This window comes from Myotis daubentonii, chromosome 17 (assembly GCF_963259705.1).
Source record: "Myotis daubentonii chromosome 17, mMyoDau2.1, whole genome shotgun sequence".
Classification (NCBI taxonomy): Eukaryota; Metazoa; Chordata; class Mammalia; order Chiroptera; family Vespertilionidae; genus Myotis; species Myotis daubentonii.
Window position 1 is genome coordinate 27,234,313 of NC_081856.1, and position 13,022 is coordinate 27,247,334.

The 13,022-nt window shown below is 42.0% G+C and overlaps 1 protein-coding gene across 10 annotated transcripts in view; it reads right to left on the reverse strand.

Moving 5' to 3' along the window:
- The window catches only part of TBC1D31 (TBC1 domain family member 31), a 48,454-nt gene that overhangs the window by 34,900 nt on the left and 532 nt on the right, over nucleotides 1-13,022 (reverse strand). For 4 of the 10 annotated variants that reach the window (XM_059671785.1, XM_059671784.1, XM_059671783.1 and 1 more), the window contains exons 1-2: nucleotides 5,482-5,784; nucleotides 1,641-1,787 (exon numbers count right to left, since the gene is read on the reverse strand). In XM_059671785.1, the coding sequence (XP_059527768.1) occupies nucleotides 1,641-1,787; nucleotides 5,482-5,558 (224 nt within the window). In that variant the 5' untranslated portion in view covers nucleotides 5,559-5,784. Of the gene's footprint in view, nucleotides 1-1,640; nucleotides 1,788-5,481; nucleotides 5,787-13,022 lie in introns of those variants that run through there. The other 6 variants (XM_059671793.1, XM_059671791.1, XM_059671789.1 and 3 more) reach the window with 3 other exon arrangements.

Here is a 13,022-nt window from a genome sequence, read left to right on the forward strand (position 1 = left end):
TTGTAATACAATGCCCTTCAATTACCTTGGCCTGGTGATCCAACAGATTAGATTCCGGTTACATGGCCTTGGAACGGAATAGCACAGAGGTGACACTGTATGCTCTTTACTGTACCTTATCAGGTAGCACACAAGTTTTGATTTGTCCCACTATTCATTTAACTGTAATCATTTGATCAGGTGGTGTTTGGCAGGCTTCTTCATTGCAAAATTACCCCTTCCCCTCTGAAATTAATAAATATTTTGTGGGAAGTACTTTCTGACTATGCAAATATCTGCTCTCATTAAACTGTTGAGTGCAGCACAAATGCCTGGATTTCTATTTTATTCAATGAGTTATGATCCATTACTATCATTATTTATTTTAATACTCAAATTGTTTACAATATGGCCTGAGGGAACTCCTTCAAGCTGATTTTTATGTCCTCATGAAACATTCCCATTATTTTTGAAAAATTCCTTCTTTCTAGCTACAAAAAGTTCCAGGATCATCTTGTACTTTGCCCGCCTCCATCCTGAAAGTGGTCATTTCTGCAAGAATCCCCGAATCCTTTCAGCAGATGTGGTGTTTAGAAAAGAAGAACTGAGCATGTTCTTTGTAAGCCGGCGAGGCTGTTGTTGCTCTCAGGTCCTATGAACGGACAAAGCTAGGAAGTATATGTATATATTATTCACTCATTTGCTCATCACACACCTCTATTTATTTCTATATCTCTATATATTCAAAACCAGAGTTCGCGTAGACATATCAAATTGCAATCCAGTACCACAGACTCATTCTAGTTTCCTTCCTTTCCAAGAATTAGAAACCTGGTCCCCATTATCCTCAATGTATGTACTCATTTGATCAACGCCCCTATCTTTCTCATGAGTGCCCCCCCACACACACACACACCATGCAGACACCTTCTGACTCTGGCTGGGCAGTGCAGGTCTCCCTCCCACCTACCCCCACTGCATGAATGCCTCCCTTGATGAGTCTCACTTAATTGCAAAGGGAGAGAAGAAGGGGAAGAAGAGGAGGATCAATTCTTTAAAATCCCTAGATCTAGCATTCTGACAACAATATACAAAGAAATTGTGTTTTTTCTAAATTGCTGAATGAAGTACCAGACATTTACTGACAAATTGGCAATAATAAATCTTTAAATTTAAGGAAAAACAAACTACTAGAGATACTGTTAAAACCAGAACTTTAGCCCTGACCGGTTTGGCTCAGTGGCTAGAGAGTAGGCCTGCGGACTCAAGGGTCCCGGGTTCGATTCCGGTCGGGGGCATGTACCTTGGTTGTGGGCACATCCCCAGTGGGGGGGGGGGGGGGGGGCGGTGCAGGAGGCAGCTGATCGATGTTTCTGGCTCTCTGTCCCTCTCCCTTCCTCTCTGTAAAAATCAATAAAATATATTTAAAAAAAAAAACTAAACCAGAACTTTATTTAATTCTCTCAAACATACTAGTATAACCATATTATCTTTCTATCCTTCCCCACTTTCTTCCATTAGCATTAAGAGAGTGTTTTTTCAAGGCACCTGAAACACACTAAGAACTTAATAAATCTTCCTGGATGAATAAGTAATAGCAGGTACCAAAAGTCAGTGAATTAATAACATTAAATAAGGCAAATATCAAAAGTATCACTCACCTGTTTCCAGGCAAGTCAAAACCATAGATATTTCCTTGATGATCCCCAGCAATTAAGCAATCACCTGAGCTATCAAAAGCCACATTCAAAAATCGCAGAACTTTGGGAAGGTAATCAGAAGTGGTATGAATGATGTTCACTATAATTCTGCAAAAAATACCAAACACACACACATTAAATTCTATGTCAGGCATTACTTATTATTATGAAAAATATGGCTTTTATGGCATAATTCACTAATTTTGGAGTTGTTTGCCTACCCATTTTCCCCTCTCCTACTATTGCTGCTGTTTCTCCTCTACTGGAAGCAATCCTACAATGATTTCTGAAAACAGTTCAGAGAGTTACTCATCAAAGTAGCTATTGTTCATTTAATCATCAAACACCTGACAAGTCACTATGTGTCATGCACTGAATAAGCCAGGAACTAAGAGTAACCGAAAGACATGGGCACTGCCCTCATGGAACTTCCAGGTTAGTGGTAAAGACACATTTAAAAAATAGATGCACATAGGAACAGATTTATAAATTGTGACTGACAGACAACAACAGGATAAAGGAGAATGTATTTTGGATTTAAATTGTTACAGTAAGCAACAGAAATGATAAAAACAATGAGCTTTATATAAACCACAAGCTACCATATAGAAGGAAAATTTCAATCCAATATTCCAAGTTTAAGATATCCTAATGAGATTTTGTTTTTCTGACATAGTGTTCCAAAGTGAAAGTGTCCTTGAGTTTTATTTTCAGCTATATTGGTCTAAAGTTACTTTTTTTTTTTTTTTTTTGAGAGAGAGAGAGAGAGAGAGAGAGAGAGAGAGAGAGAGAGAAAGCATATATCTACTAAAAAGTAAGCTATTTAAAACTTACAGCACAAAGTAACTCCTTAAAATATGTGTGTATATTCAGGTCATGTACAAGAATAGCCCCATTCTTTATTGCAATAATAGTTTTCATATCACGAAAATTTGACTCTGGGACATTTTTGAAATTTAATATTAGAGACATCTATTTTCCTCAGTATCACTTCATTAAAAAATACTAAATTGAATTAAGTGCATTAAACATGTTCTTCAGTTTATCTAAAAAGGGCTTTTCAGATTCATTAGGTGAAACAGCAACATCCTTTTAATGCTCACTTTTATCTAGTCCCTGAGAAAGAGTCTGTCTGTGTTTGACCAAGCTTTAGTCAGGCTCCTGACCTCTAGCAGGCCCCATCTGTGCACTTCCTTATAAAATCTAATTTTAGCAAGAACGCTGCTCAGTCAGGTTAATCAGAATCCCCTATCCTCAACATCCCATCATCCTTGATATGTGATCTTGTTCCTCATCTTCCGTCTCCCAGGGGACGTCTTACCACCCTGGCCTGTCTTCAGCCAGAATCCTGTTAGGTCGGTTTAGCCAGAACTCCTTTCCCCAGATGCTTTCTCCTAATAATTTTCCATCCACTGTTTGACCCCCACCCTGTTCCTTGGTTGTAAATTCCGACTTGCCCGGCTGTATTCAGAATCCAGACCAGTTCTGTACTGAGGTCTCTTTTCCACTATTGCAATAGTCCTGAATAAAATCTGTTTTTACCATCTTAACGACTGCCCAACTTTGGTTTTTCTCTGATATCCTCAGAGGGAGAGGGGAGAAATAAACGTATCGAAATGACAAATAATCACATTAAAATGTTCCCAGGCAATTAAACTCAGACAGAGCAAATGACTTTTGCCTCCAGTCTTTATTCTATAACATTTATTATGTGTTTGGATTATAAAATTACACGATCATTGTTCAAAATATGGAAAACACAGAAAAACACTAATACATACATAAAAATGATTACAACCTTACCAGCTAAATATAGTCACAATTAATAGCAGCATTCTCCCCTTCTAATTTTACATATAAATCACCCCCACTAATATTTATTTTAGCAAAACTGTCTCAATTGTTCACAGGTTGCCTGATAGAGGTCCTAAGTCCTTAAACAAAATAAAAACATTAAATATGTTCTCAACACAAGGATGCAGGGGACACTATTTTAAAGTCTTCATAACACCTTACGACAACCCATCTGGTAGGTAAGATTATCTTCTCTTACAGCCGTAGGGATTAATTTGCCCAAGGTCACAGAGCTAGTAAATGGATATTTATTTCAACTGAAGTCCATGTGACCCCACAGTCAGTGCTCCCTGCTTTCTCAACACCATAATGAAGGATTTTAACAAACAAACAAAAAAGCTATTTTAGTGGAAGAAGCAAATAAGGACATTTGCACACAAACTTATTTCTTTCATTTTTGGAATCTTGCACATATATCTCAATGTTTTATAACGGCAAAAAAGAGGATTATTGTGGGTTCGCAATAACGTTTAGAATATTTACAAAACGTCAGAAGTAGGGGTGGTATTTACAAAGAAAATTCCTACTACAGAATCTCAACGCTGGACAAAACATTTTATTCAATGGAGGTGGAGGGGCAGCAGCACCGTTAGGGGACTGATAGGAACCAGAAACCAAACAAGCTGCTGGTACAACGACTAGCACTGTGCTGCTCCGGGCATGCAGAGTTGGCACTTAAAAGTCTGTTGATTTGTAGAGGAGCAGCCCAACGATCAACAGAAAAATGACAAGAACAAGAAGCACACTGAAACACAAGCTCAAGTGATGAAACACAGTCCGGGAAATCCTAGGGAATTAGAAGCAAGAAGGTCAACCAGTGTGGCAACTGGGACCAACATGGCATCACTCTGAGGCAAAGGCTACCATTACAATCACACAGGAGAGGCTGAGCCTTAACAGGACAGATGTTTAGGAACAGCATGCAAAGCGGGGCTGGCAGGGGAGGGACAAATGGGCAGAGCACGGAGGATTTTCAGGGCAGTGAGAATATTCTGTACGGTATTATGATGGTGGACCATGTCATTATACGCTTGTCCAAACCCATAGAATGTACAACACCCAGAGTGAATCTTGATGTAAACTGTGGACTCTGGGTGACAATGATGCGTCAATGTCGGCTTATCCATTGCAACAAATGTACCACTCTGGTGGGGGATATGGATATTGGGAAGGCTTTGCATGTGTGGGGGCAGGCGGTATATGGGAAATCTGTACCTTCCTCTCAGTTTTGCTGTGAACCTAAACTGGAGGAGGAGGGGGAGGGGGACAACAACAACAACAACAACAACAAGAAGTCTATTAAGAAAAGAGGACCAGAAGCAGAAGCGCTGGCCTTACTGGAAGGCTGACCTGCATTGTGGAACCACCACCCCTACACAAGCTAAAATGTAAACTCCAGAGAACCGGGCGTTTGTTTGTTCTATTACAGTCTCAGCGCTTGGAAGCTCGGCACATCGTAGGTGCTCACTAAAGAGCTGATGAATGAATGCTTGCCTGAACGCAGGCAGGGACTGAAGGATGGACCAACTGCGGCATTTGCAAGGGGTGGAAATGCACTGTTCTCCTTCGCCCGCATCTGGAGTTCTTGTCCAGCTGCAGTAGCTAACCGAGTCTTACTGAGCATCTACCAGGAACACCATAGGCTGCTATGGAGATTTAGGCATCACCAGGAGCGCAAATGCTCCCGCGTGTTTCTGAGGACCACCTGTCTCCGGCCCCCGGACTGGGAAGGGGTGTCCGAAACTCAGGCTATCGGCACCTCCTGAAGTCACCCAAGCCAGGCATCCCGGGCCGATCAGAGCCAGAACCCGAACCTCCCCCTGGTCCCCTGCACCCCTTGCAGCGATCCTCTCTAACAGCCCCTCCAAAGCCTCCCCAAAAGCGAGGCCCCGCCCCTCGCCGGCCCCCACCCCCTGCACAGCCGGTGCCCTCCCGCCTCGGCGTTTACCCGTCCCGAGCGGCCGGGGATGGCTTGCGGTGCCATATCTTGCCGCTCTCCTTGTTGCCCAGGTCTGTGCTCTGCATGTCGGAGCCCACCCGCGGCTGCCAGCCCGCAGGTGACAACCGTCCGGCGCTTTCCCGGCAGGCCCCGCGCTCCAGGCCCGGGAAGTTTGAGCGCCAGCCCGCGGCGGCCAGGATCTCCCTCTGCCAGGGCCAACCACACGCAGGACGCCGGCCTTGTACGTGCAGCCAATCGGAAGGCGGTTTCCTTCCCAACTCTGCCCCGCAAGCCTTCCCGCTTCGGACGATGGAACAGGCCAACGACCTTTTAGACTCCGCCCCTTTCGAGGTCCGTCCCCCGGGAACCACGGCCTTCTGGGAATCGTAGTTTTCTGCAGGTGTGACATAGGTGCGAGGAATAGGCATAGGAATTCTGCATTCTGGGGTCCTCACGGAATTTTAGGCTCCAACGGAGGCAATAAAAGTGATTTTCTCCTGTGGTTCCTACAGTCTGTTCTTTATTGCATTTAGGGACTAAGGGGTTGTAGAGACAACTAAAAGAGAACCAAGGACTCAAATATAGAGAATTGAAGGGTTCTTTTTTTGAACATGTGGGCTCGAAAGAATCTTTGTAGAGTCTACTCTTCTCAAGCTTTTCACTGCATCATGATTATGTTTTCAATTCTGTAATCTAACAGGAGACTCCAATATTATGGTGTCCAGCCCACCAATCATGAACCAGAAAAGTAATGTCATCATCAACCATTGACTTCAGTTCTTTTTTATAAAAATTCACTAAGCACTTCAATAGTGCTTACTAGGTAACAAACACCCTGCCAAGTGCTTTATGAATATTAACTCACTGAATTCATTTAATCTTCATAGCAAACCTACAATGTTGGCAGTAATATTATTCCCATTTGTAGTACTCTATGAGGTCATGTATTGGTTCCCTGAGGTTGGAGTAATAAATTATCACAACTTTGGTGGCTAAGAAAACAGAAATTTATTCTCTCATGGTTCTGGAGGCCAGAGTCTGAAATCAAGGTGTTGGCAAGACCTCTCCAGCCAGAGCCTTTAGGGAAAATTCCATTCCTTGCCTTTTCCAGCTTCTGGTGGTTGCTGAGTTTTGGTCTTGTGACTACAGCACTTCATTCTCTGCCTCCATCTTCACATCACCTTCTCTTTTCCTCTTCTGTCTGTCTCAAATCTCCCTTTGCTTTTCTATAATTTGATTTAAGGCCCACCTGGATAATTCGGAATGATCGCCTCATTTTAAGATCACTAACTTCATTATACTAGCAAATACTATATATATATATATATATATATATATATATATATATATATATAGTCAGTGACCAGAATGACTGGTATGACGCCCACTGCAGTGGCCAACTGTTTCTTAGGGGGGGCTGCTAGCCAACCTCCCTCGGCCCCTCCCCCCTGCCAGCCGCTGGCTGGACCCCACCCACTCATGAATTCGTGCACCGGGCCTCTAGTTTTCCAAATAAAGTAATATTCATAGTTTCTGGGATTAGGATATGAATATATATTTTGTGAGCCCACCATTCAACTCAGTACAGGTAGGTACTTCTATTTTCCCCATTTTGCAGTCAAGGAAATTGAGTTAGTAGGAGAGCCAGGGTTACATCTTTAGTCTTTTCTTTCCTGGCCTCTTTATTTTTCCACAACAGAAAATGACTTTTTACAAAATGATATGGTCATAATACTTGAAAAGTTTAAACTCTGTCAGAAAAGCAAAACTCTAACCAAAAATTTTCCAATGCAGATTGTGTAACTTTTTATATTGCTACCAAGGATGGCTCTGAAAGATCAGGCAACTTTTTAACAACCTATTGCAGAGGGGCCAACCTGTGAAATCGGACTTGAGATGGTAATAAGCTGTGTGTATGAATGTCAGCATTATCATTCAGGAAACTTAGGGTGTTAAACTTATGGGCACCTAACTTGAAACACAGGTTATTTCCCACATATCTATCCTACACAAGTAACCAAACAATGTTTAATCAGTAGCAGAAATAATTCTACTGAATGATTTCCTTAACTATTTAGGCTTAACCTGCCTGCAGCTCAGTTTGTATGGCTGTCACAGCCCATGTGACCATTCTATTCAATTTCATATGTGTGACAATGAGGTTTCCATATTACAAATCTTCTGGATTCCCACTTCACACTTATCTTCAGATTTGGTTGGATCTGAAGGTCAGGTTGGCAACTGAGGAGACATGCACCCACGAACACCAACCTTTTGCTCATTATAATCTTCTAATTTTTATAACCCAAGTTGGTAGACTATTTGCTAGTTTTTTCAGTCAATACTGATGCATCCTGTACCTATATATATTAGATATAATTGGCCTTCAATAAACTGCATGTTTAAATTATATAATTTTATAAATTTTGACATAAATATACCCCTGTGAAACCATTATAATAAAAAAAGAACATATCTATCACCCCCAAAAGTTTCCCCCTGTATCTTTGCAATCTCTTTTTACGCCCACCCCACCTTGCCCACAGGCAACCACTAATCTGCTTCCTGTCCTGTCTCTTAGAATAGTTAATATTTTCTAGAAACTTATATGAATGGGTCCTGAACTATGCACTGTTTAATTTGGTCTGGCTTCTTTCACTTGGCATAATTACTTTGAGAGTCAGCTATTTCATGGGAGGTATTAGTAGTCCATATGTTTTAATTGCTGAGTAGTCTGCTGTGGTATTGAAATAGCACAATTAACTTATCCATTCACCTGTCGATGAACATTGGGATTGTTTCCAGTTTTTTTGCTATTATAAAGAAAGCTGTTAGGAATATTCCTGTACAAGTCTTTACATGAACACATTTTCATATCTCTTGGGTAAATTCTTAGAAATGGAGCAGCTGGGCCATATGGTTGCTGTGAATTTAAATTTGTAAGAAACTTTCAAATGTTTTCTTAGTAATTGCACCATTTTACAACCCACCAAGAGTGGAGGAGAATTCTATGTGCTCCACATCCAAATGAGTCTTTGTAATTATAGCCATTCTAGGAGTTTCCTGGTACTTCATGGTGATTCTAATTTCCATTTCTAGAGTGACAAGGCAAATCACTATGTGATTGAATAGCAGGAGAATCAGAGAACACATATGTAAAAGTTAGAATATAAAAGGTCAGGTCTGCCATTCTAAGGAGTTTGTATCTACTCCTGAAAGGTTCTAGGGAAACTCGAGGCTTCTAGACACATCCTTCTGACTACAGTAGAAAGATCACTTAGAAGAGCTTGAAGTTTGAGGCAGAAAGAGGGTGAGAGCTATTCCATTTGAAGCAAAAAGAGATAAAGGGATGACCAAGTCCGACACTATGGAAGGAGTTCAAACAGGCAACTGTAATGACCAGGGTGTGTTGACATATTATGTAGGAAAGCTGACATTACGCAGGAAAGAGTTCTGTTTCATCAGTAAAACCGAAATGAGTGCCATGCTGCTGATGGATGCAACCCAGGCAACGCTTTCCATTTCCTGGAAGACTTGGCTATTTGGTCTTGTATGAAGAGCTTGGGAGGCAAAAGCCACTACAAGTGAACTATGACAGAGCGCATATCCCTCCACCCTTTTCATATGAGTCAGGACAGAATAGGAAAATCAAAGAGATATGATCCCAGTGGCTGATATAAATACTCACACCCAGCTGTTCTCATAAAACATACATGAAGCCAACGATGGGGAATGTTTTGTGTGTAATCAGAAGGATTTGGCATCTACAGTGGAAATGGTACAGTATCAAAGGAGAGGGGGGAATGTGATGGGCAGTAAGATCATTCCCACCTGCAATTAGAAAGTGCTGCCATCGACTAGGGCAGTGGTTCTCAACCTTGGCTGCACATTAAGAATCACCTGGGAATCTTTTTAAAATCCTGATTTCTGGGCCTCATCCTCCAGAAATTCTGTTTCTTTGTTATGGGGTGGGGCCACAACATTAGTAACAAAGAAACCCCAGAGCCACCTCTGCCTTAGCCACAATTGCATAATATCCCCTCTTCTGGATATGCCATAATTTTATAATTCCCCTCTTGTGGGCAGTTGGGTTTTAAAATTTATTTGAAAACTTGATGCTAGAGAAATAAATATCTAAATATGCTACTGTAGGTGCTAGGATGAACTAGTTCGAAAAGCTTCTACCGGGAGGCTTAAATGTTCAAAATTATGCTCTGTGGGTAGTGGCTTTTTCCAAAGGCCTTTCTGGGCAGAGGGCTGTGGAGTCAGAGGATGCTAGGAATATGTCGCACAGGACCAAGTAATCAGGCTGATCACAGGCTCCTAATAACATATGTGGGCTGAGAGGACAGGCTATCCATCAAGCATGACAGGATGCCGGTAAACCAGGAACAAAGGCCTCTGATCGCTGTAAGGGGGGAAGGCCAGCTGGTTGAGCTAAGCGTTTATTGTCCACTAAATATTCTAGGGCGGCGTGGCATCCTTTCTCCAGGGCCCGCTCTGGGCAGAATGTGGAGAAAAGGCACAGAGCCGAGAGGGGATGACCAGCAGGAAACAGCACCTGACTGACCCCCCGCTGCAGAACTTCATCCTGTCCCTGTGGGCTCTTCGGTCCCTCCCGATTTCTGTGTGGCTTTACGCAGCAGTAGAAGCTGTCTTTCCCACGCATCTTATTTTCTAAAAGGACTATGTTTTAAGAGCAATTTTAGGTTCACAGGAAAATTAAGAGGAAGGTATACAGATTTCGCATCTACCTCCTATCTCCCAACATGCACAACCTCCACCATTATCAACGTCCCCCTCCCGAGTGGTACCTCTCTTAACAACTGATAAACCTACATCGACACAGCATTATCATTCAGAGACCACAGTTTATGTTAGGGTTCATTCTTGGTATTATGCATTCTGTGGGTTTGGGCAAAAGTATAATGACATGTGTCCATCAATATATTATCATATACAAGGTATTTTCATGGCTATAAAAATCCTCTGTCCTCTGCTTTATTCACTCCTCCTCTGCTCTCCCTTTCCCGGTATTTTTGTTGTTTTCGTTATATAGACAGCTTTGAAAAATGCTGCAAGCAACTTTCCACACGAGGGAAGAGAAAGATAAGCCAGAGTATGCACAATGGATTGTCTATTTCATCTACAGACCTTAGAAGTGTGTTGTCTTTGTTAGTGAAATAGTGCCCCAGAAACCTGTCCCCTCTGCTTAACCCATCAGAAGATTCTATGTAAGGAAGTAGGTGTGAACATGTGGGAGGTGGGTTAAGTGACGGAACCACCATTGACTGGCCACCTGTGCATGTGTGTTAGCTGCTTTTCAGTTTGTTGTTACAGTTTGCTCTTTGGTCTTGCTTGTGTTTTTGTTTTTTAATCCTTTAGAATGCCTATGCCTGTGCCTTAATCCTGGTGGGATGTCTACACCATGGGTGATCACTTGGGTCCAAGGCCGGCTGTTAAGAAGCCTGCATTTAAGTTCAACATTCTAACACCGACATTAGCTACAACAGTTTTTTTCTTTAATGTAGAAGGAAGGCATTTCAGATCCTTGCCAGCCTTCCTCAAGGCATATCTTGAATATCATTCAGGACTGTGCTGATTAAAAATGTAAAGTATGAGTTGATGAATATAAATTATGAATAGCAATAATTATAGATTAGATTATTGTTATTCTGATGATTTCGGTTTTCAGATTTGTTAGTTCAGAGAAGTTCGATATTAAGGGGATTATTTCTTCCAAATATGTCCTACAGAGTCTCTGGTCCAGCCAGCCTAGTTTACTCATATACGAAACACTGAGTACCTCCTATGTGTGGGTTAGCAGATAAAACTAGTGCCTATGGGATGCTTTGGCCTTTTTAAAGGGCCTTCATATTTATCACAGAAGTAAAGCAGAGTGGTTCAAAGGTGGCCTCAAAGTCAGACCGACTTGGATAGAATCGCCGCTTAAGAGTTCTGTGACCTTGGGTAAATTAGTTAATCTCTGTTTCTCGGTTTCCATAAAAATAGCACCTACCAATGCGGTTGTTAATGTGAACATTAAATGAGACGATGCATGAAAAGCACAAGCACAGAGCTTGGTAAACAGCAGGCTCTCGACTCAAACAAACAACAAACAAGCTGATGAAGGCAGCAGGTAATACTATTTTCCCACTGGGATGAATCAGCTAAGAGGTTAGTGACTTGCCCATGGTCACATAGTCAGCAAAGGGCAGAGGCAGGACTGACATCCAGACTGATTCCTTTACAGCATGTAGAAGGCCGTCTTTATTTAGTACACACACACACACACACACACACACACACACACACTCACTCACTCACTTACGCATGCATGCACACACATACCCACATCAGAATAACAAATGGAAAATGCTTTACATGCTGTTTAGAAACCCTCTTGTCCCCCAGCCCAGTGTGCCAAAATTTTAAAAATTCCCAGGTTTGCCCTGGCAGTTATGGCTCAGTTGGTTGAGTGTCATCCATGCACAGATTCCTGGTCAGGGAACATACCCCGTTTGCAGACTCGATTTCTAGTAGATGCCATGCAGGATGCAGCCGATTGATGTCTCTCTCTCTCTCTCTCTCTCTCTCTCTCTCTCTCTCTCTCTCCCTTCCTCTCCCTCTGAAAAATCAATAAGAACATATTTTTAAAAAATTGCTGATAAAATAAATAAATAATTTCCAAGGCTTTTAACTGACTGGTTCTTGACAGAGATAAATTATTATTCTTGCCACAGTTTCTTCATCTGCAAGACGGTGCTAACAAAACTGCCTACTAGTCAGCATAAGAATTACATGTTTGCAATGTGCTTTGGATTTCTTGAAGAAGATGCCGCATACGTAGCAGGCATCCCACTAGGGTGGTGTTCCTATGTGATTATTGTGACAGAATGGTATCTGAGTCATCAGCCCCTGTCTGTCAGCATCACTCAGCAGTGCAGTGCCAAGCTCAGCGCTAAGTAATACTGTGCCCCTGATTGCTGGCTTTCCTCCAATTTTTTTAAGTCCTTTTTTTTTTTTTAAAGAAAAACAATAGGAAATATGCATGTTTATAAAAATTCTTGTGGCACACAGATTGAAAATCGCTGAACTAGATTGACAGTCAGGATCATTTCTGTTTTAAGTTCCGTCAGCATTCTAAGTTAGAGTGGCTGTTTTCTCTGCAGGGAAAACTCTCCAGATCTTTGGCTGGGGGACTGGCTCAGATCAAACATCACCTCCTCCGGGAAGTCCTCCCTGACCATTCTCATCTTTCCCCCACATCCCTTCGCTGCCACCTCGTCACTCTACCCGATCATCCCCTTTTATTTTCCCTATTTTCTTATTACTCTCTGAAATTATCTTATTCAATTGTTTGTTTATCTTCTTAACCCCATTAGAATGTAAGCACCAGGAACGAAGGAACCGCGTCAGCTCTAATAGCCACAGCCTCTCCGGTGCCTGGATTCCTACCCTGCACTTTGTAAGCCCTCAACAAACATCTGCCGAACGAATGAACAAATGCTTTATTTTCCTCCTTCCAACACCCTCCAATCAGTGGTTCT